Here is a 23,339-nt window from a genome sequence, read left to right on the forward strand (position 1 = left end):
TAACTTCACACATAGAGGCGAATGAACTGCAAAGTTTAAAGCCTCTTAAAAACTTGAAAGCAAAGCAAGCAACTTCACACAAGTCAAAACGTGCGGTCCCAGGCGTATGTCTTACAGATTTCTTCCCGGCCCTTAAAGTGTTAAATAATTGCTGTAATTCGGAATCCGCATCTGAATTTGAGTTCTGTGATTTAGATCCGAAATCTCATCCTGTGGTCTTAAGTTATATAAGTAATATATCTTGAAATCGAAAATCTGATTTGATATCCGAATTTGAAACTTTAAGCCGATGTTCCGAATCTGGATAATGAATATGTAATCTGAGTCTAGAATTCTTATTATTTATCTGAATTTTATCTAAATCTAAATCTGAAACTGGAATCGAAATTCGAATCTGGTATCTTGAGTTGGGATATCAACTAGGTACTGAATCTAAAATTCTATTCCGGAGTCAAAATACAAATCAAGGATTCTAATCTGAAACTTCAAACTTTTTTTCATCTTTTTTAAGTTGGCACTACTATTAGTCGTCCTAATGTCAATTTTGAGCGCGATATGTCATTTAATTTATTTACAGCGTCATTATAACAACGTTATTTTTATTGCTCGGTTATTTTAATACGGATAATTCTGTCAAAGATGTTGTGTGAACTTTTAGGCTGCGAACAAAATTACTTGTGCCGAAACGTTCAAAATGTTGCAGAATACATTCGGTGACTCAACTATTTCGAAAACACGGGTGTATAAATGGTATAAGACATTCAAATACGACCAAGAAAAAATGAACGATTTGCCTCGTCAAGGATGGGCTATCCGCCTATTTAACTGATGAAAACATAGCTAAAATTAAAGGAATGGTGCTCAAAAATCTTCATTTAAGGGGGTAGTGCACTATGAATATTTTAGAATCTGAATTCGTAGTTCAATTCCGGATTTGAAATTGTAATGTTGGATCTAATGCGATATCAGTATTTGAATTCTGAATCTGTAATTCGAATTGGAATCTGCATTTAGAATCTGAATCTCTTAGAATTTCGAGTAGGAATTAGAAATCTGATCCATAATTTTGTAGCTCTGATTTTGAGAAATCTGATTCAGATCACAGATCACAAATCAGAATTTCGAATCTGGTTTTAGAATCTTAATCCGTAGTTCAATTCCGGATTTGAAATCGTAATGTTGGATCTAATGCGATATCAGTTTTTGAATTTTGAATCTGTAATTCGAATTGGAATTTGAAATCTACATGGAATCTACATGCAGATTCTGATTCTGTAATTTCAAGATGGCATCCGAAATCTGAATTTTGAATCTGGCTTTGAAATCTGAATCCGTAGCTCGAATATGGATTTGGAATTGGAATTCCGTATTCGAATATGTAATTTGATCCAAAATCATAACTTGAATTCTGAATCTGTAATTTGAATCAAAATGTGAAATCGGAATCCATATCTGTTGCTAAAAAGCAACATTTGGAATCTGCATTTAGAATCAGAATCTGTCTGATTCAGATCACAGATCACAAATCAGAATTTCGAATCTGTTTGAATCTAATGCGATATCAGTATTTGAACTCTGAATCTGCAATTCGAATTGAAATTCGGAATTGGAATCCATACCTGAATTTGGAATCTGCATTTAGAATCTAAATCTTTAATTCGAATCGGATTTTGGAATTGGTATTCGAAATCTGGAATCGGAATTCGGAATTGGTACTCGAAATCTGGAGTCGGAATTTCGGATCTGAATATGTAATTTGAACCGAAATCTGAATTTGAATTCTGATCCGAAACCAGAATTTGGATTCTGAATTTGTAATTCGAATCGGAATTTGGAATTGGAATTGAAAATCTTCGAATCTGAATCTTGCCCAAAATCTGAATTTTGAATCCAGCTTTAGAATCAGAATCTGTTTTTCGAACTCGGAACTTGGAATCAGAATCCGAAATCTGAATTAGGGATTTTTTTTAAATTTTTAATTCGAATCAGAATCCAAATCTAATGTATTTTGATAAGTGATATCGTTTGTAGAGTGTGAATACTCCGAAATCTTTCAATATTAAACTCTCCTTCTTAGTTGTCAGTCAGAAAACGCTAATTGTATAACGCATAACAATCGGAAAGTACAGCCTAGGCTATTGTACTCATATTTAAAAGATGCAACAGAATTACTCTTTTATTCAGAGCTGCCACCAATAGCTGCAGTTTTCTGGTTTTTTGCGGTTACGTTCGTTCAATGTAATGCCCTCACAAAACCCGTCCTTAATGGTAGATGCAACGCTGCACCGCATTTGCATTAATTTATGCTTATGCGACTGCTGTTTGAGCATAAGCGGAGTTGGTAAGTTTGTTTGTCATCGGTAGTTTTGTTTCGTGTTACCACTTGCCCATCTGCAAGTGCGACTCAAGTGAAACTATGGGCTAAACAACACTATTTGTGTTTAATGAAAAATTGTAAGCTGGGGTGTCCCCCAGTACGCATCGAGTACCCACTACCCATAGTTTCGTTCATGTATTTATGCCTTTAACTCAATCATCAACAATCGGAGCTATGTGTGTGCGCTATGGTGGTGCTGCAATGCCAATGGTTTTAATATACAAACGCAAAAAGCGGTACTTTCTGCATGACTCGAAGCAAAATACGCTTATTTATGCGTTCGTAATGCAAACATACAAACAGAAAATTTCAACTTTTCCGTACTAAACCAACAAGAACAGCATACCAGCCCTCCAATCCGTAAGTAGCGGATCAATGAACTCTCGTCCCCGGGTTACCATATTTCCCCATGAGCGCTCATTTAGTAGATTCATCGATTCATCGTCCTAACCGCCGCTAGATTTTGTTGCAGTTGTTGCTGTTCTCGTTGTCTTTTTTTTTATTTTGGTAGCATGAGTTTTCCCTTTTGCTCTCGCCCTCGCCAATCCGACCCACCGGCTCCTGAATACCAGGGCACCACTTGGAAGGAATATTTGAACAGCTGTATCATTTCGTTGGCAGCCTATAAGCGCCGCTCTCAATATGTGTTTACATGATTTTTCAGATAGATTGATTGGCTTAAGTATTGGCTATGTAGTTACATTGCTTTTCGTCTGCCGTAAAATTATTTATCTTTATGAGCAATAAAAAAACGAATATAACACATCGTCTTCTGATGCGTCTTCCCATCGCAACAAAGGTTGGAATTATTAGATAACCTCCTTCTAAACACTAGGGATGTTCATGACCTGCTTCATCCACTATTTTTCAAATAGCTTTCAATCGCTATAGCAGCGAACGCTGCCATGATAAACTATTAGGGCATAATGTCTGGCCACATATTCTTGTTGTTTTTCGGTCAACGTTCGCTTCGAACGAATCAGTTTTTGTGAACAACTCCACCCAAAATTAATTTTTAGCACAGTTCAAAAAATATGTTTTTTTTAAATGTCATTTTTGGGAAAAATGGGAAAAAATAATTTTTCGGGCCACCCTAAAATCGAAATAGTCACCCTAACGAAAAAATAAAAGGAACAAAACTACCAATTTTGCTGTAAATCTCAGAATCACTATATCGGTTTGGCATGGAATGGCTGATATACTTGACATCCCGATGTGTCACATTAAATGAGCCTAAAAATAACAGAAAAGTGCTACATACTCTCAAATAATAGTATAGCATTTGTATAATATATCTGCCATTCCATGCCAAACCGATGTAGTAATACTGAGATTTACAGTAAAATTGGTAGTTTTGTTCCTTTTATTTTTTTATTTTTTCGTTAGGGTGGCTCGAAAAATTATTTTTTCCCTTTTTCCTAAAAATGACATTTAAAAAACATATCTTTTGAACTACTGAACCGATTCAGATGATCGACATACCAAATTGAAGCCAATGAGCTAGATTTTACTAGAGAGATTACAATTGCGAAAAAATATTTAATTTATATATTTCCTTATGTTTTTTCTTGAAAACTGAGGATTTTTTACATAACATATCCAAAAATCAGAGATGTGTTTGTAGATATACATCAAACTCTCTATTCATTTTAACATAATACATAACATAAATTAAAAACATTAATTATTTTGCAGCCGGTATTTAGGATTCCATCCGATCGGGAGAAACGAGTCCAGCCACTGTTCAATGATGATGGTTTATTCTCCCCCTAAAGATGAGATTCGCTTTTCGTGGAGTGGAGTGACGTAAGCCTCTTCTCGCGATGTAGATAATGATTGCCTCCGAAATCATTGCTCTTGTTTACATTCTCCTGATTACTTTCGTACTCATACAAGAGAAGAGCACAGCTTCCTTCCAAGTCAAGGCTGTAGTCTAGGGGCTATTTCCAGACAGTGTTCTTTTCGCTTTAACATGTTTTAATCTTCGTTAATATTAGTAATCATAATCTAAGTTAACATGTTTTTAATCTTCGTTCAATATTCCTATGCAACTATACTAGATCTATGCGAATAGAACTCAATTTTTTCACAAGTGTTATTTTTTTCAAAGGAGACTATGACTCATTGACTTTAATTTAATATAATGATTATCTAAATCGGTTCAGTAGATCAAAAGTATGATTTTTTTGAAAAGCGTCATTTTTGGAAAAAAGGAGAAAAAATATATTTTAGACCATCGATAAACTTTGAGAAATCATATTCAGAAACGAAAAAGAACACATCTCTGATTTTTGGATATGTTATGTAAAAAATCCTCAGGTTTCAAGAAAAATTATAAAAAAGATAGCGCCCTTGGTCCCGAGATCATAAGAAACTAGAAAAAACAAATACAATCAATTATCACGAAAACAAAATTCAAATATTTGGCAAGTGTAGTATTTTCCCAGCTAGCTGGCTTTAATTGATATGTCGATAATCTGAATCGGTTTAGTAGTTCTGAAGATATGAATTTTTGAAAAAAGTCATTTTTGGAAAAAAGGACAAAAAATAGATTTTTCGGACCACCCTAAAATGGTAATGGGCACCCTCATGAAAAAACAATACGGGTTCAATATTTTGCGATAAGTCACAAAACCACCTATTTTTACGAAAATGTGAGATCCACTATATCGGTTTGGCATCCAATGATATATGATATACTGATATATGGTATTGCAATATAAGATCAATATGAGCGAGCGAAACAATAGACACATTGCAAATAAACACGCGTTAAAGCTTTTCGCATACTTTACCACATACACGGCCCAGACTGAGAAAGATATAAATTCACGTTTATGCCCTCCTTTTGATGTAGGACTACGTCTTTAATTTCTATAAAGGGGGGTCACTCTACGAAAAATGTAACGAAAAATTAAGAGATTTTAAATGCATATTACGCGAAATCGTTGTTGTGATATATGTCATACTATATACCATTACATAGGAAATTTACAGGCAAACCTTTTTTTGTGTGGGGGATAGGGACCGCACAAAAAGTCGCATAAAAAAAATCGTGCAAAACTTCACCAGCAGCTTCAAAAAATCGTGTTCGGTACACATTTTGAAAAAATCTTTTTTGTGCGGCAGATAGGGATCGCATAAAAAAGTTTCCCTCAAGAAAATAACCCAAATCCACGCCATTCACCGTTCAATTTCCTTTTATTTCCCTGCTTTGCGATGGGACACTTTGCCTTTTCGGTTGCGCGTGGTTGTTTTGTGCTTTTAGTTGCATGTCGAAACTCGTTGCTGTTAGAAATCATGTCATGCAAAAACTTAGAAAAACTTAGAGCATTTGATGAGAGGAGCGGCATGATTTCAGTAGTGGATAATTGAGACGCAAATATGCTTTTTTCGCACTGAAATGCATATAACCATCGAACAAAACTAAATGGACGATAACTTCGTCAGATATGCTTCTTTTCATACACCTCACAAAAAAAATTCGCACAAAAAGACCGCACAAAAACAGGTTTTACTGTATTCATTTTTTTTTTGGTTTTAACACAGACAGTGAAGGTAGTAAAACAGGTAAAGTATTTAACAAATGAGGTATGTTTTAGATTTTATTCTCTAATTGCACTGTGGGGGAAGACCGTCAAACAACATTTTTGCATTCGGGCGTTAGCCATCATTGTAGAGATAGTTAAACCATTCGCGAGCGGTACGAAAGAACTAGTCCGCTGAAAAGAGTGAACCGAAAGGACATTTGCCATAAGAACTGATATTCCGAATGCGGCGCCCCTTAATGAATAGATTCAATAAGACTTAAATGTAGAGATGAATCCAATACAGGATTCTCAAACAAGGATGTCGTAATTTTCCATACCTATGAAAAATTCCTTAAATGAAGAGACAGGAAGTCATAGAGACATACATAGACAGTAGGTAAAAGAATATGAAAATTCTACCTGAAGAGTTCTGTCGGTATAAGATAATGTTCTCGTTGAGAAAAGTGGAATAAAGAAAAAGGAGTCGGAATTGATACGTGATATTGTCGCGTAATAAAATCGGAAGTAGGTCTAAGAACGCTCGGCGCGTTACACAAATGAACTAATGGCGAACAAACTGTTTGGGAACACATAAAGTGCTGCTGAACTAGAGAGGAAACACTTGGAGAAAACTAAAAAAAATAACGATATTGTCATTCTCAACCAGAATGCATGTAACACCTGGCTTCTGTATGGTAAGTTTTGAATCCCAAAAAGGATTGGTTTCAGCTGTAAGGGTACACTTCTTGTTTATCATAAATCATCCGGAGGAAGCGGAAACAATTCATGAATTGGGTAAACAAATAATTTTCTAGTAGGAAAGCAAATCGAAAAAATGTTCATTGTTGTTTTCAATCCATTGTTTCTCCTCATTGTGTACATGTGATAAACATTATCGGATTGTATGTGAAAATTTAAAAATGTTGTTACAGGATTTTTTTCTCTGTCATCTATTATGTCGTGTTGATGTGTTTGTCGAGTTTTTCGTGTTAATGTTGGAGTACCTATGATTTTAAATGACAACAGTTTACTACAACTCTCACAACCCATTTGAAGTTCAGCTCAGATCATACACTGCGTTTCACAACTATATAGAACCACTCATTTTTTCTGAGTTTCTAGTGATATGTAAGAAGTCAGTTGAATTGAAGTATATAGTGTAGGATACAATAACTGTCTTCATTTATAAGACTGGTCATTTGAACTTTATTGTTCTGTTCAGACGAGGAATATTCATAAAACTAAAATTCCAGTGTTTCATAACTATAGAACCAGATGGAAAAAACTCTCACTTCTTTAATGTTAACGTTAACGACAATTTAACATGAATCACGATAAATTTCTGATTCGTAGGTCATCCTTAGTGCTCAATCAGTTCAAATAACCCATTCGGGGTGGTTACGGTCTTCGCCATGTTGTAGTGTGTATCTCGTTCTACGCAGAGGATATTGCTCGTTTAAGCTCTTCAAATCACTCATACTGCTTGTAAGCTGCATCTACTATTCGTCTGAACACTCCTCAGAAGTTCCTGACAGGGTTTTGATTTTGGTAAACAAGCTGACCAGTCCAGAATTCGAAGCCCCTAGTCATTCAACCATGCCATAACCTTCCGGATTTTATGAATTGATGCCAAATAACCCAATTATCAAATTGTTTTTGATGCAAAAACACCAGTCAATGATTCTGAAGTACTTCGTTGCACTTCTGACTGTTCATTCGTGTTGATGAAGAACTATCTGAACCAGGCCTTTTTGAGAAAATTCTCCCCAAACCAGAAATATCTGACTTTCAAAGCTGCGAGTCCAAAAACTAATGTGGGAGCTAATCCCATGGGTTTCACTATTTCAGGAGAACTTCTCTGATAAAAAGAAATTCAACTTGAATAGAATTTCTTCATACTGGAAGGACTTACGGAACGTGTCATTTAATTTTTCAACTCGAAACTTTTCAGGCGGTAGTTTGATGGTGTGACGGTGTTTGATGGCCATCAACACGAATGAACTGTCAAAAGTGTAACGAAGTACTTCAGAATCATTTCCTGTTGTTTTTGCACCAAAAACAATTTGATAGTTGGGTTTTTTTTATCCAAAATATATATTTTATTAAGGCTCATATGGCGTCAGCCTAACGGGGCCGGGAGTTCAATATTTCGACAATGTTTGCTTACAACTATGTTAGTAATATGTAACCGATTACTCGCGGTTGGCTCTAGGTTAGTATTACAAGTGTTCTCATAATTGGTATGTTGCAGTCTTCGATGCTCTGTACGTGTGCCCGACACGGGATACTTCCTATTGGGATGCAGCTGACCATTAATCAGCAACGCCCCCCTATTCTGTACCCCATATCTAGCGTGGTGCGTCTTTGATAGTTGGGTTATTGAGCTTGAGCTTGAGCTTGGGTAGACTGTACAATTCGTAGTTGCTCTCCGTGATTGACCTGAACCAACCAAATTGCACAAAGAACACACAGAATGACGCTTGGGACTAGCGAATCATTCTTGTTGTGCAATTTTCGGTGATTCGAGCTTTAAATGGTCAATAACGACGCCGGCCACGTCCTTACAGTCACCAGGGGAAGGGAAGGAATGTTAGTATGATATTCGCCACCCGAAGGCCAGAAGGGTCGCCTCTATAGCGTGGTTCCCTAGCGTTTATCATGGAAGGGATAGTTGTTAGTGGGAATGGACAATTTGATAATTGGGTTATCTGGCATTAATTCATAAAATCCGGAAGGTCATGGCATGGTTTAATGAATAGGGGCTTCAGATCCTGGACTGGTTAGCTTGTCAAAACCCTGAGGAGTGATCGTACGAACAATAGATGCAGCTTACAAGCAGTATGAGTGAGTTGAAGAGCTTCAACAAACAGTATTCTCTACATAGATCAAGATACACACCACAACATGGGTTATTTGAACTGATTGAGAACTAAAAATAACATGCGAATTGAAAACGTAACGTAATTCATGTTAAATTGTCGTTAATTTTGTAAAGGAGTGAGTGTTTTTCCATCTGGTTCTATAGTTAGGAAACACTAGAAGTTTAGTTTTTTGAGTATTTCCCGTCTCAACACAACAATAAAATTGAAATGACTATATACTTCAAATTAACTACTATATACTAACTATATACTTCAAATTAACCGACTTCTTACATATCTCTGAAAACTCAACAAAAATGAGTGGTTCTATAGTTTTGAAACGCACTGTATAACAAACGGGTTTTCTAGGGTCACCATTCGGAGTTGAATTTACGAATTTCTGAACCATTATAAAAACTCAATTCAAAAGCAATAGTCCTCAAAATCCTACGTCAAGTTTCCGGTCGTGCCTATAGGCTCAGACCCGTGGTAGCGTTGTGGTGTAAAACAACCTTGCATTCCAGCCGGCCTTGGTTCGATTCGCGTTGACATCGTTTGGACTTTTTTTTTTTTAATACAATACCAAGCTGACGTTTAGTCTGAGAGAAAGAGATGTCTGCTCCCATACACACATACATTTTAAAGCTTTTGAAGAAGGTGCTTTTACTTTTTCATTTCACCTCTCAGCACACGAAAAAGCATTTTTTCTGCCGAAGATAAAATGTTTTCTGCCAACGCTAGTTTGAGTATAACTCGTAATACTTTAACCCGGTTTACGTGGCTTTTGATGGATGCTCCAGAATACGCGTGTACGAATGCAAGTCAAAGAAATTTTTCTGCCTCTCCAAAAAATCGTATACTCCCTAATTCATTTGTTTTTAAAGTAGAAAGCCATTATGAAAAAACAAGTATAACAACAAAATGTGATACTGGTGAGATTGATGTGCGCAAATGGGCTGCACTTGCTGCTCCCGGTCTCAAGATCACCCGTCCGTGAAGTTTGGTACGCGTTGGTGAAACATGAGAGCGATTTTTTGGTTTCCTTTTTGTAGTGATCCCAGAATTGCGACGTTCCCAATCTATCATTAAGTGAGTAATAAACCGATCAATTTCAGATCCAATGCACGAGAACAGCGAGGATCGCGTGTGATGGCCTCTTAACCAAAATGTGGCGAAGCCTTTGATAAACGGAGAGAGGCGATGTGGGGTAATGGTGGCTTTCGCTTGTGTGCAACGAATCGGAAATTTGAAGTTTCATAACATTTTTTCTTATTTCGATCACAGTCCTCGGTCAATCTGTGGTTTGTAGAGAGGGGTCGCTACTGTGGTCGGTGTCTAATATATATTATGCAATAAAGACGAGGACGACGACGACGACGAAGACGATGCCACCGCCCTCAGTTTGCGGATGGTTGCGAATGAAAACAAGTGCAATGGAACCGCTGATATACAGCGCTTATATACTACTACTCTCTTTCGATGATGATCGGTTATTGATTAATTAATGCCCGACATGGGTGTTATGAGAAAAATGTCGGGAGTTGGAGGGAGTTTCCAAAGGCCTGCCTGACAGACTCACAGATTTCACTTTCACACTTCCAAGCCGAGGAAAGAAGGCGAGTCAGCCACCAGCTGCTGAAATATTTACTGAATTTGATCGCCGTCAAAAACTCATTAAGTGAAATTAAATTAAATGCATTCAGGTGCTTTTCGTTCACTCTCTTTTTCTGTTGTTATTTCATTACACGGGAGATAACGGCCACTCTCTTTTTTTTTGTTTATGTTTCCATCTTATTTCTGGAACGCGTTTTACTGAAATGTTAATAATTCGCACAGTGCTGTTTAATGCCAGAGGCACGTTCCGAAGAGAGCTTCCGAGAGAGGTTTATCTCGACGCGAAACCAGAAGCACGGCAAAACTGCATTTTTAGGTAATTCAGTGCTGATAGTTCACTGTGTCCACACATTATTCATTTTCGATGTGGCGACGGAGAATCTGAATCCAATCCGTTTCTCAACCAGACTTTGCACGTCTGTGACCGGAGGTGATTAGTTATGTAAACCGTCTCACATCGGTACGATCCCTTTCCTATTCGTTTAGGAGTAAACAAACAAACAAACAAACGCAAAATGAGTGCAAACGTCCACATACACACACAGTCCCCCACTGATTGAGGTGTTATTAGAAATTCACATTGTAAACCTGTAAACCTGTCAGCCTTTTCTCCGGTTACCGTAATCGGAAGGCGCGGCAACGATCCCACCGCTAACCCATCAAGTATTTATGAGCGCCATTCCAATTCCGGCCCGACGGCAGAGTAGTTTTTCACAGATTTGCTCTATATTTAAACCCCAAAAGCGAACTGATCATTTTTCATTACATACATTATGGTCGATCGCAAGAAGAATAGCTGCGTCGTGTCAAATAATCGGATAGTCATGTGAAAGAGGTCTTCTTATTTTTTCTCGGCGGGTGTTTACTATTTCCGGGAATGGAAGGGCGATTGCGTATTGCTTGGTGGTTCGAAGAAAAACACCAATTAGGAAAAGGTTTGAAACGAAAATAAAGTTCATTCCTGTGTTTGATTCCGTAACGCGAAGTTTGGGCGTTGACAGAAAATAATTCGGATGAGAAGAACGATTGATTGCATCATAGCGACTTTCGGTGATTTGTAGGTGTGTGTAGGTTATCTGCTTTTCTCGTGTGGACACAACTGTCCTCCATACTGACGCGGATTTTCAGAGCAATTTGTCATTATGTTTGTTCACAGTGTTCGGTTTGTCAGTCCATGACATGTGGGTTTGGTGAGGTCTATAATTTCAAACGAAAAATGAACAAATTCAACAAACATCGAATCATCACTGTATTCACCTGATATGGTTCCCGAAATTTTAATCATCAATCATTAACGATACGCATGAAACTTATGAACAACTCCAATGCCAGTAACATAATCAACAAAGAGGAGAAGTTCATGATTTGATGAATGGATTGTCTACGGAATTTGAAGATGTGCCGAATAACGAATTCTCAATTGTGAAGTCCTCGTTAGTTCAGCACTTCCGAATCCGGATATGTACACGGAACACTTCGTACGGCTTTGGCCTTTTGAAACTCGTTATGTACCCGGACGCTAGAATTCTAGAGATATTTCTGTTACCCGTTTTTAGCAATGAGCCAAGACGGACTCATTGATGTTACAGTGAAACCACCAAATAGTTCAGTTCCATTTTTTAGTACTTAGTTTGGTATACGAATTCGCTATCGTTGTTTACTTCTCTTAGCTATCCCCGAAGATTATCAAAATCGTTCGTTCCCTTTGTTCCCAAAATCTTCTCAAAGGAGTAATTTCAATTTTACCAAATAAAAATTCAATTTGCAATATCCAAAATACATATTTTTTATTTATTTTTTTTTTTTTATACAAAATAGAAGTCATGCAGAAAATTTAAAAAATGGGCCCAAGATGGTAAAACTATTTTTGACGAACTTTGTGGAACATCGAATTTTTAGGAATTTTCAAAACTTCGAATTTTTGTATGTTAACAATCGTTTTTAGCCACAAATTATGAATCCTGGTGTGATTTAAAACAAAAAAGGTTATTATCAATCTCCTACTAAATGTAGCCATTCTCGAGATATTTAAAAAAATATTTCTAATTTATTGTCTTTTTTATAGTAAATATTCCCTTTTAATATGTTTGTCGTGTTATACCAACATGTTCATGAAATTTTATGATTTTTTTTTATAATTTCCAACAAATTTTGATTGATTGAAGTTTGTATTAAGATAAAAAAGATTTTTTAGTTTCGCTACGTTTTGTATTAACCCACATGTCTTCGAATGTTTCGTAACGTAACTCCTAAACATATGTCTTTACCATAACGATGTATTTGGAAAAGTTGTTGGAAATTATAAGCGAATTCATAAAATCTCATGAACATGATGGTATAACACGACAAACATATTTAAAGGGCCTATTTACTATTAAAAAGATAATAAATTACAATTTTTTTTTTTATATTTCGAGAATGGCTACATTTAGAAGGAGATTGATAATAACCTTTTTTGTTTTAAACAACATCAGGATTCATAATTTGTGATTAAAAATGACTGCTAACATACAAAAACTCGATGTTTCGAAAATTCCTAAAAATTCGATGTTCCACAAAGTTCGTCAAAAATAGTTTTACCATCTTGGGCCCATTTTTTTAAATTTTCTACATGACTTCTATTTTATATGAAAAAATTGAAAAAATATTAAAAAATAAAAATTTTTTGATATCGCAAATTAAAATTTTATTTTGTAAATAAAAAAAAAAAAACTAATTTTTCTTCTCAGTATATATTTTTTTTCAAATTAACCCAACAATACTCTATAAGTCTTTCTAACACACTATTTCGGTACGACTCATATTTTTTTAGATATAAATTATCAAATATTTCTCTTACTCAAATCGATACGCCCTTTTCAAAAGTTACGCTTGAGTCAAAAAATGAACCATGATGATGTATTTGGAAAAGTTGTTGGAAATAATAAGCAAATTCATAAAATTTCATGAACATGACGGTATAACACGTCAAACATATTGAAAGGGATTATTTACTATAAAAAAGACAATAAAAAAGAAATATTTTTTTTTAATATTTCGAGAATGGCTACATTTAGAAGGAGATTGATAATAACCTATTTTGTTTTAAATCACATCAGGATTCATAATTTGTGGCTAAAAATGATTGTTAACATACAAAAATTCGAAAATTCCTAAAAATTCGATGTTCCACAAAGTTCGTAAAAAATAGTTTTACCATCTTGGGCCCATTTTTTAAATTTCATGCATGACGTCTATTTTGTATGAATAAAAAAATGTATTTTGGATATTGCAAATTGAATTTTTATTTTGTAAATAAAAAAGAGTACTAATTTTTTTTCTCAGTGTACATTTTTTAATATTCAACCATCAATACTCTATAACTCTTTCTAAGGCATTATTTCGGTACGACTCATAGTTTTTGAGATATAAATTATCAAAGATTTCTCTTACTAAAATCGATACGCCCTTTTCAAAAGTTACGCTTGAGTCAAAAAATTCCCAATTGCTGTGAAAAACTCATATTTCCTCCAACCCAAACGGAATACACACTTTCATTGGAATCAAAAATACAAGTTTTTAAAATCTGCATTTTTAGGACGATTTCATTTGGAATTGCTGAAAGTATATCAACTGTTCATCGGATCGCATAAAGTCTTTTTTTGCCTCGTATATGCTTCATTCTTTATTGTATGATTCAGATTCAAAATTCGGCTTCCATATGTAGAATACAAATTGGAATTTCAGATGTAGGCTACAGGTTGGACCGATTTTAAACTCAAACTCCTCATTCAGTTTTGAATTCCGATCCGAATCAGAGATTCAGATTTTGATTCAGATTTCGTATATTCCGTTTCCTGGTTCCGATTCGAAAAACCGATTCGAATTCGTAATCCAGATTCCAATACAAGTCCAAATTCTGATTTCGCATTAGATTTCATATTTGGATATCGGATCAGATTACAGATTCGAATTTCGGATTACGATTCCAATTTTTCCGATCAGATTACACTATCACATTCGAACCATGGATCAGATGTTTTATTTTTTTAAAGTTTTTCAGATTTGTTCGATTGTTATGATTTTGGAGTGTTTTCTAGATATTTTACATGTTTCAGTCTTTTTAGATCATAAATTTTCCAGATGTTTAAGATTTTGAAAGTTTTTTTTAATTTTATATTTTTTAAAGATTTTTAGATTTTTTGGATCTTCTAGTTTTGAAGTGTTTGATTTCGAAGATTTTTAAGATGTACACTTCTTCTTGAATGGCGTTAACATTCCATGTGGAATTTAATTTTAAAATTTGTTAAATTTTAAAAGATAACAAATCCGATTTTTTATATATATTTTTTTTTATTGTGTAGATTTTTAGTTTTATAGATTTTTATAGATTTCTTTTTTAAGGTCTTTTTTAAAAATAATATATAAATAATTTTTAATAAAAATATTTTTTAAGTTTTGCTTTTTTTTAGATATTTAGATGTTTTATTAATTTACAATTTGCGATTTTGGATCATGGATTAATATTCTTTTTTTCAGTTTTTTTATTTTTTTTGCATATACATATCGGACTTGATTATCCGGAGAGTCGATTATGCTGGATTCGATTAAACGGAATTTTGGACTCGATTATCCGGAGTATTTTATTTTTGATTTCCGAAAATTTTAATAATTTGTATAATAATTCTATATTCAATATCTAATATGGGTATTAAAAGAAAGGGCTTGACTAGTAGAATGCAGTTATTTATGAAAAATGTAAATCCAAGATGGCGGCCACTACAAAATTGCGGATTACATATTTTTCTCAGAACCCCATCAATATGGGTATCAAGCGAAAGGGCTTGACTAGTAGAACACAGTTATTTACGAAAAATGCAAATCCAAGATGGCGGCCACTACAAAATGGCGAATTGGATATATTCTCAGAACTCCATCAATATGGGTATCAAATGAAAGGGCTTGACTAGTAGAACACAGTTATTTATGAAAAATGCAAAAAAAAATGGCGGCCACTACAAAATGGCGGATTACATATTTTCTCAGAACCCCATCAATATGGGTATCATATTGATGGGGTTCTCAAAAGGCTTGACTAGTAGAGCACAGTTATTTATGAAAAATGCCCAAAAATGTATCAAAAGAAAGTTCTCGACTAGTAGAACATAGCAGATAATGAAAAATCCAATTTCAAGATGGCCGCAGTCCCCAAACAACTAATTACTTTTTGAATGATTTCATTCAGCTTGACCTGTTTCTATGTATGTTTGAATGTTTGTTGAGTTGTCTCACATTAATAGAAAATTGACCTCGTTCCTGTTGAATGATTGATCTGAAATTTGGAACATACATTTAATTCTACTGTAATAATTAAACTGCGTATTCCATGATCTTTATAAATTCAATTTGGCCGCCGCAAAAAAAAAGCTGAATGGCTTGATTTGGAGAATACGCTACACTATGAACAACATAAATTCGAAAAGGTCGCCGCCACAAAATGGTCGACTATGTATTTTTTGCAATCCCCTCAATATTGGTATCAAATGAAATGATTTGACTAATAGAATACAGTACAGGTCGGACTCGATTATATACAGACTCGATTATATGTGATTCGATTATATACAATTTTGGACTCGAAAAAAAAAATTGTTTTCCAAACTGAATATAAAGTTTGGAAAACAATATTTTTTTTTTATATTTCAAATATGGCTTATTTCATGAAGAAATGTAACCTTTCAACGTTAAGGTGTAATTTAAGTGGCTATTACATGTACAGTGGGGTAGCAATCGTGATTTTTGATTTTGCTTGAATTTTCACCAGGAATTGTTTATATCGATATTGCAACCAAATTAAGAAAGACAGAAGTTGTGCGTCAAAGAACAAATTGTGGAGCGGTTCAAGATCTTCATTTTAATTGATAGAAAAAATCTTATTTAATATAAATTTTTAGGATAAAATTATTAATAACACATTAAAAATTATTAATTTTAAAGTGTTTCACTTCCAAAATGTTATTAAATATCACTAATTTAGTTGTTCCAATACTATATCCTGTACTAAATTTTCTCAACTTTCAAATGAAAGCATCAGAATCGTCTTCCGTAGCGTACTTTTTAATGTAGAGCCAGTATGAAGCAACAGAGTCCGAAACAAAAAAAAAAGTTCTGTAACTCTGTCATTGTTGAAATTCGAACATACGCGTACGAGGATTTTTTTCATCAAATATGATCGTCTATCACCTCCTGAGAGAATCTGGATAAATTATTTTTTTTATGTGAGAAAGGTGTCTTCTGACTTTAAGGGGATGAATCAAAAATCAAATTCCTCTTTTATTTTCAAAAAACCAAAAATACATGCAAAAAAAAATAAATAAAGAAAAAAAAATTGTTCTGACTCGATTATCCGGAGGATTCGATTATCCGAAGTGAAAAAAAAATCAATACTCCGGATAATCGAGTCTGACCTGTATTTGTTTTTTTTTATTAAAGTTTTGACATTTATTAACTAGGTAAACCTAACCAAATGTTCTGGAATTGACCCCGGGTTTCTTAATACCAAGGAGTCTAGGCACTGGGGAATGCACGTACCTGCATGCTCGTGCTGTTTAGTCATGATCAATGAATTAACGGACAATCACGCAGATGCTCAGGATGACCAACTTTTGAATCACCATGTTCACCATGTTCAGTACCTTTAGCGCTTGCAGAAGAATCTTCTTAGATGTGAAATAATTTTCATTTAGTTTTTAAAATATTTTCTGGATTTGTTTTTTTTTGATTCCTTTTCTTTGTCATTCTGGATTTTTCCGAATATTTAGATTTTGGATATCTTAGGATAAAAAAAATTCAAAAAGAAATCGTAAAAGCCCTCAAAAAATATTAAAAAAAAACAAATAAAAATATTTCAAAATCTAAGCAGATGCTTTTTAGTTTTTTAGATGTTTCATATAGAGATGGGAAAAACGGTTCATTTTAGTGAGCGGCTCAGAGCCATCTGTTAAATGAAATGAGGCTCTTTTCAAGAAGAGATTTATTCGGATGTGTAAAAAAGGGAAAACGTAGAAAATAAAGTTTGAAACAATAATTAGTGTATAGAATAGCAAAAAAAATTATCTTTATTATAAGTTGTATATTTTAGTTTATAAACATCATCTTTTCGATGTTATTTCGAGTCTATTCCGTCTTTCACTGCAACAAATCCTGCTTTTGAGAAAATTCGCTCGCAAGGCGCTGAAGTTGCCGGAATACACAGTTTTTTCAGAACGATTCCACATAGCCGAAGGTGGACAGAGTTGAAACATTCATTTTTTTTATTTCTTACCTCATTTTTCGAAATGTTTTGTACTGTACCCATATGCGAGAGTTGCATGAAAAAAAGTAATTGGTCATTATGTAACAGGATTGGATTTTTCATGATCTACTGTATTCTACTAGTCAAGCTCTTCCATTTGATATCCATATTGATGGGATTTTTATAGAAGCCATTCCATAACTCGATTCCTTTCTAACTCTATGGTCTCTTGGATATCGGGTTAGGGAGGGTTGACTGTATAATCCTGCGAACAACTTTATAGCTTACTAGCTAACCCGGCAAACTTCGTCCCGCCCATTTACTTGATTAAATCTCGAGTAATGCAGAAATTTGTGTTTTATTTGTATGGCAGCCACCCCTAAGAGAGGGGGGAGGGGTGTCTAACCACCATAGAAACATTCATTGCACCCTAAAGTTTCCATATGCCTAATTTGGTTTAATTTGCTTGATTAATTCTCGGGTAATGCAAAAATTTGTGTTTCATTTGTACGGCAGCCCCCTCTAAGAGAGGGGGAAGGAGTATCTTAACATCATAGAAACATTTATTGCATCCTAAAACCTCCACATGCCAAATTTGGTTTCATTTGCTTGATTAATTCTCGAGTAATGCAGAAATTTGTGTTTCATTTGTATGGCAGCCCCCCCTTTGAGTGGGGGAAGGACTGTCTAACCATCATAGAAACATTTATTGCACCCTAAAACTTTCACATGCCAACTTTGGTTTCGTTTGATTGATTAATTTCCGAGTAATGCAAAAAATTGTGTTTCATTTGTATGGCAGCCCCCTCTAAGAGAGGGGGAAGAAGTATCTTATCACCATAGAAACATTTATTGCATCCTAAAACCTCCACATGCCAAATTTGGTTTCATTTGCTTGATTAATTCTCGAGTAATGCAGAAATTTGTGTTTCATTTGTATAGCAGCCCCCCCTTTGAGTGGGGGAAGGACTGTCTAACCATCATAGAAACATTTATTGCACCCTAAAACTTTCATATGCCAACTTTGGTTTCGTTTGCTTGGTTAATTTCCGAGTAATGCAGAAATTTGTGTTTCATTTGTATGGCAGCCCCCCCTTAGAGAGGGGGGAGGGGTCTCAAAATATCACGAAAACCTTCCCCGGCCCCAAAAACCCCTACATACCAATTTTCATGTCGATCGGTTCAGTAGTTTCCGAGTCTATAAGAATCAGACAGACAAACAGACATCACTCCATTTTTATATATATAGATAGATAGATAGATAGATAGATAGATGTTGGCATACGAGGGATAGGGAACGGATCAACGTAATTTGTTTTACAATTAACTTGTTTATCACCAAATAAATTATTTTGCAAGTTTTGAAGCAAAATGACAAACATTCTATTTTTTTTCGAATATAACATGATTATATCAGAGAATCTTCATGGCGACAGTCATTGAATCCCCGAGGCGATAAAACAAAATTGCAGCCAAATAAAACCATTATTTATCAACAAAGTATTTTCCCCTTTTCAACGCGCGCGGAGCAAATGCAATTTCGAGCGAATGCAAATATCGCCATATTCAGAGCCATTCCACGAGATTCTTATCGCCATCACCACATTATACACGCGCGCGCTTGTGATGCCCAAACCCAAACACAAACACACACACACACATATGGAACCGGCAAAGTCCTTATCTTACTCGCTGCGGACATCTGCCCAACCCGTGCTAATGTTAGTTTTTTTTTTTTTCTTTTCGCATCTCTTTCAATTGCAGGTGGCTACCAGTGCAGTGCAGAGGATTGGCAGCTGAATCGGATGAAAATCAACATCAACACGAATCGATTCATGAAAACAGGTTCTCTGGTTCTGCTGATGCGGCTATATTATTGCTTCTCACAACCAGAGGAGGCAGTGCACGGAGTGTGATGATTGGTGCGGCCAGTAGTGCTACGTCATAATCCAACCACAGATAAACATGGCCAATTGCGCTGGAATTCTGGGCAGCCGAAACGAGATTATACTACAGAGAGATGTTACAAACTCAACATGAGTTCAACCAGATGGAGAAGATCGCGTCCGACCTGATGACAATAATGATCCGCGTGTTCCGTATATAATTTTCCTCTCAGAATCATGGCAAAGTGTCCTGTGTGGTTAGTGTCCAGTGCGAAAAAAGACGCAAGTGAATGATAAAATTTGTCCCGTAGTGAAAACTAGTGAGATCTTTCGTTCTTACAATCGAGTTTAGTTTGTAATTAATTTGCCGTGAAAATGAATTCCGTTTTCTCTGCGTTCAAATCTTCCGGAAAGCACGATGGCAAACAGAAGTCATCGAACGGAAAAAAGATCGCCCAGGAACATCCCAGCAGCTATGAAAAGCTGCGACACATTCGAGAGATTAGTTGTAGCAAGATGAATAATTTGGTAGTGCTGGATCACGTCGAGACTACCAATGGAGGAGGACCGTCCCAAACGTGCGCTACAACGCCGGTGCAAAGTCCTTCGAGTGACAAAAGCTTGGAACTCGAGCTGACCATCAACGGAACCGTTGTCGGCGTTGATCAAGTTGACCGGGCAATCCCAGTGTTCGAAAGCAGTAATAGTCTAGAACCGCAACAGCAACTACCTTGTACGGAAACCACAAAAATCACAACAACAACCGCAAAGGCTGATACTCCGAGTGATAGTTTAGTAGGGGATAGTGTAGTAGTGAGTAAACCTCCTTCGGGAGCATCAGCTGTACCAGCAACAATTGTACCCTCAGCAGCAGCAGCAGCAACAGGATCGCTAGCAACAACAACAACAACGATCAACGGCAGTGGTGGTGGTATTTTTGCCATTCCCTCCGTTCCGCCGTCAACAACCATTCCGACCAATAATTGTAGTACTAGTACTAGTAGCAGCAGCAGCAATCAATGGAGCGTTTTAAGTGCCAGCAGCCGTTTCCACAAGCCTAGGCTCAGCCTTAGCAATAGTGTTGGTAGCAGTAGCAGTGCGATGCCTTCGGTACATGGTCGATCTGTCGGCGGCAGCTGTGCGATGGGTGGCACGGGACCATCCGGGATGTTGCCTCAGAAGACCCGACTGTCGACACACCAAAGAAATCTTAGTCTAGATTTTAGGTGAGTTTTTTTTATAATTGTTTTGGATTTTTCAGATATTGTGGATCGTTTGAAAGGAAACTTTACATATTTATGCTCTAAATCCATCTAGCAGATTTCGATCCATTGATTTTAATTAAACCATATCGAAGTCGAGTGTAGAAGAAAATAACTTCAAACTACAACATCTAAACTATCAAAAGGGAAGAAAAATCTAAAGTTTTTCGATGGATACAACAGATATATTTTTACAAATTTTAAAATAGTTGTATTTGGTTTTTATTTAATACGTAGTAGAATAACTTCATTTTCTCGATTTTTACCTCATCTATTCTGAGTATCTTGAATTCTTATTGAAATCTCCAAAATCCTGGAATCTAAATCTGTATACTGCATCCGAATCAATTGCCGACTAGGCAAAACTTGGTCAAAATTCGGTTTTGAATCTAGATTTTAAGTCCTGAATATTGAAACTGGAATTTTTGGATTGCTCTGAGTTTGAGTCTGATCAGAGAATGAAATCAGAATCCCAAATCCAGATTTCTTGGACCAGATCCTAGAATCTTGAATTCAGAACGAAAATAAATTCTAAAGATAATAAAGCGGCGAAATGTTTTTCGAATCTAAAAATATGGCCCATATCATGGGATCTGAATCTGTAGTCTGGAAATATTAGTCTAGAATATGAAAGTTGGAGTCTGAAATTGGTGTCAAAGAATGTTTTGATTCTTAATATCTAATACGTGGAAACTTGAAATATGAATCATTTTCAATCTGGAATTCTCAACTTTCCTAGTTTTTAATCTACGAAATGAAATTCAAAGTCATAATTACAGTAACATAAAATCAAGATTCTGAATTCCAAGATTTAGTTTCCAATCTGAAACTTAATTCTAATATTAGAACCGTTAATCCACAATCGAAATTCGGTATTCATTTCTGAAATATGAGATGTAATGTATGATGTCTGTATTTTGAACCAGGATGCTCTATATCTGAAATTGGATTCTTAAGCTTAGTATTAACTCATACTGGGTTGGCTCAAAATCCAAAATTCATCCTGAATCCTAAAACCCGTGGTTCGAAAGAATCCTCAGATTTTCAAAATCTATGCCTGTAATCGGAACGGATCAATAATTCCATTGACCCATAAAGCGCACCAAGCGTCATCACGCACTGTTTTACGTTTCTGATGATCATGCGAATCGCATATGCGAAATTTGATCCGAATTTCAAAAAACAAATCTTATAGGTCAATTCGGAAACTCCAAATACCTTTAGACATTTCAAATAAAGATTTTTAGCAGTCAAAAATCTTTTTTTTTTCATTTAGTATGGGGAGTATAAACTCATAAACTCATAAGATTTGAAAATCCATATCTGAAATCGGGAAAATTTTTATTTTAGATGTGAATTTGTAATTTTAATTTTTCAATCTGGTATTCAGAAACCACATATATTGATCTGATGATTCCGTAGAGAGGATATAATAAACCATCGACATGTTTTCAACTGAAATCTAAATCTAATGTCCAAAGCCACCTGGTATCAGCAATTCAGAATACTCAATACAGTACTAAAAAACAGGCTCGAATCTGGAAATCCATGTCGGGAATATTATTTTTTCCACTCGGAGTTGAATGCGAAATCACATACAAGAATCAGCCTGCAGAATCTGATGTTAGGAAAAATGATGTCTGAATTCGCATGCTGCTTTTTGAAATCTGGTTCTCTAATATTCCCATCTTAAATCAGGATTCTGAATCCAGCCTGAAGAAGCCTTTATACGAAATGAATAGGTAACCTGGAAATTTTGTTTTTTTTTTGTTTTTTATTAAATATAAGTCAGTGATCACTAAATCGAATCCAATTCGGAACCAGGAACTAGAATTTGGAATATGAGGCCTAAAATCTCAAATCTAGAATGAAAAAATATGATCTTAGTTTGGAATCTGGAAACTGAATATGAAGCCCGCGACTTGGCACCAAGAATCCAGGATTCGTTATACATTATTCATAGATAGGGTTCCGATCTGAAATGTCAAGATGTGAATATGAAATTTTCATCTAGAATCCGTGGTTTGAATGCATTATCGAAAATCTTCGAAATATGGTATATTTATATATATATTTTATTATTATTGAGACTGTTGTGTTTTCTTAACTCATAACCCGCATAGTATAATTTGGAATCTGGAATGATAATTTGGTTCTCTGATGCACCCATCTGGAATCTGGATTCTGAATGCTGATCTGAAACTTATATACGAAATTTAAATAGAAGAAGATCTAAAATCTAAAACATGGAATCTATAGCTCAATACTGTAATCTATGATCCATATATGAATATTGAATTTGATGTCTAGTTTTGAAACTTGAATCAGTAATCCGAGAATGGAATCCGATTCTGAATTTAAATTGTAAAATATAAGATCTGAGTTTTAGCTTGGAATTTAGGGCTAGAATCTGTTATCCTTAATCTGAATCCTGAATACAGATGCTGCAGTTGGAAAATTGGAATTTGATACTGGTACTCTGATATTCACATCTAGAATTCATAGTTTTGAATCCAGATGGTAAAATTTGAGTTCT

At 35.3% G+C, this 23,339-nt stretch overlaps 1 protein-coding gene across 5 annotated transcripts in view; it reads left to right on the forward strand.

Annotated features, from left to right (window-relative positions):
- LOC129767184 (phosphatidylinositol 4-kinase beta) overlaps positions 1–23,339 on the forward strand; it is a 201,576-nt gene that overhangs the window by 116,731 nt on the left and 61,506 nt on the right. For all 5 annotated transcript variants that reach the window (XM_055767814.1, XM_055767818.1, XM_055767815.1 and 2 more), the window contains one exon: positions 19,420–20,767. In XM_055767814.1, coding sequence (XP_055623789.1) covers positions 19,917–20,767 — 851 coding nt within the window. In that variant the 5' untranslated portion in view covers positions 19,420–19,916. The remainder of the gene's footprint in view (positions 1–19,419; positions 20,768–23,339) is intronic.

This window comes from Toxorhynchites rutilus, chromosome 2 (genome assembly GCF_029784135.1).
Source record: "Toxorhynchites rutilus septentrionalis strain SRP chromosome 2, ASM2978413v1, whole genome shotgun sequence".
Taxonomy (NCBI): Eukaryota; Metazoa; Arthropoda; class Insecta; order Diptera; family Culicidae; genus Toxorhynchites; species Toxorhynchites rutilus.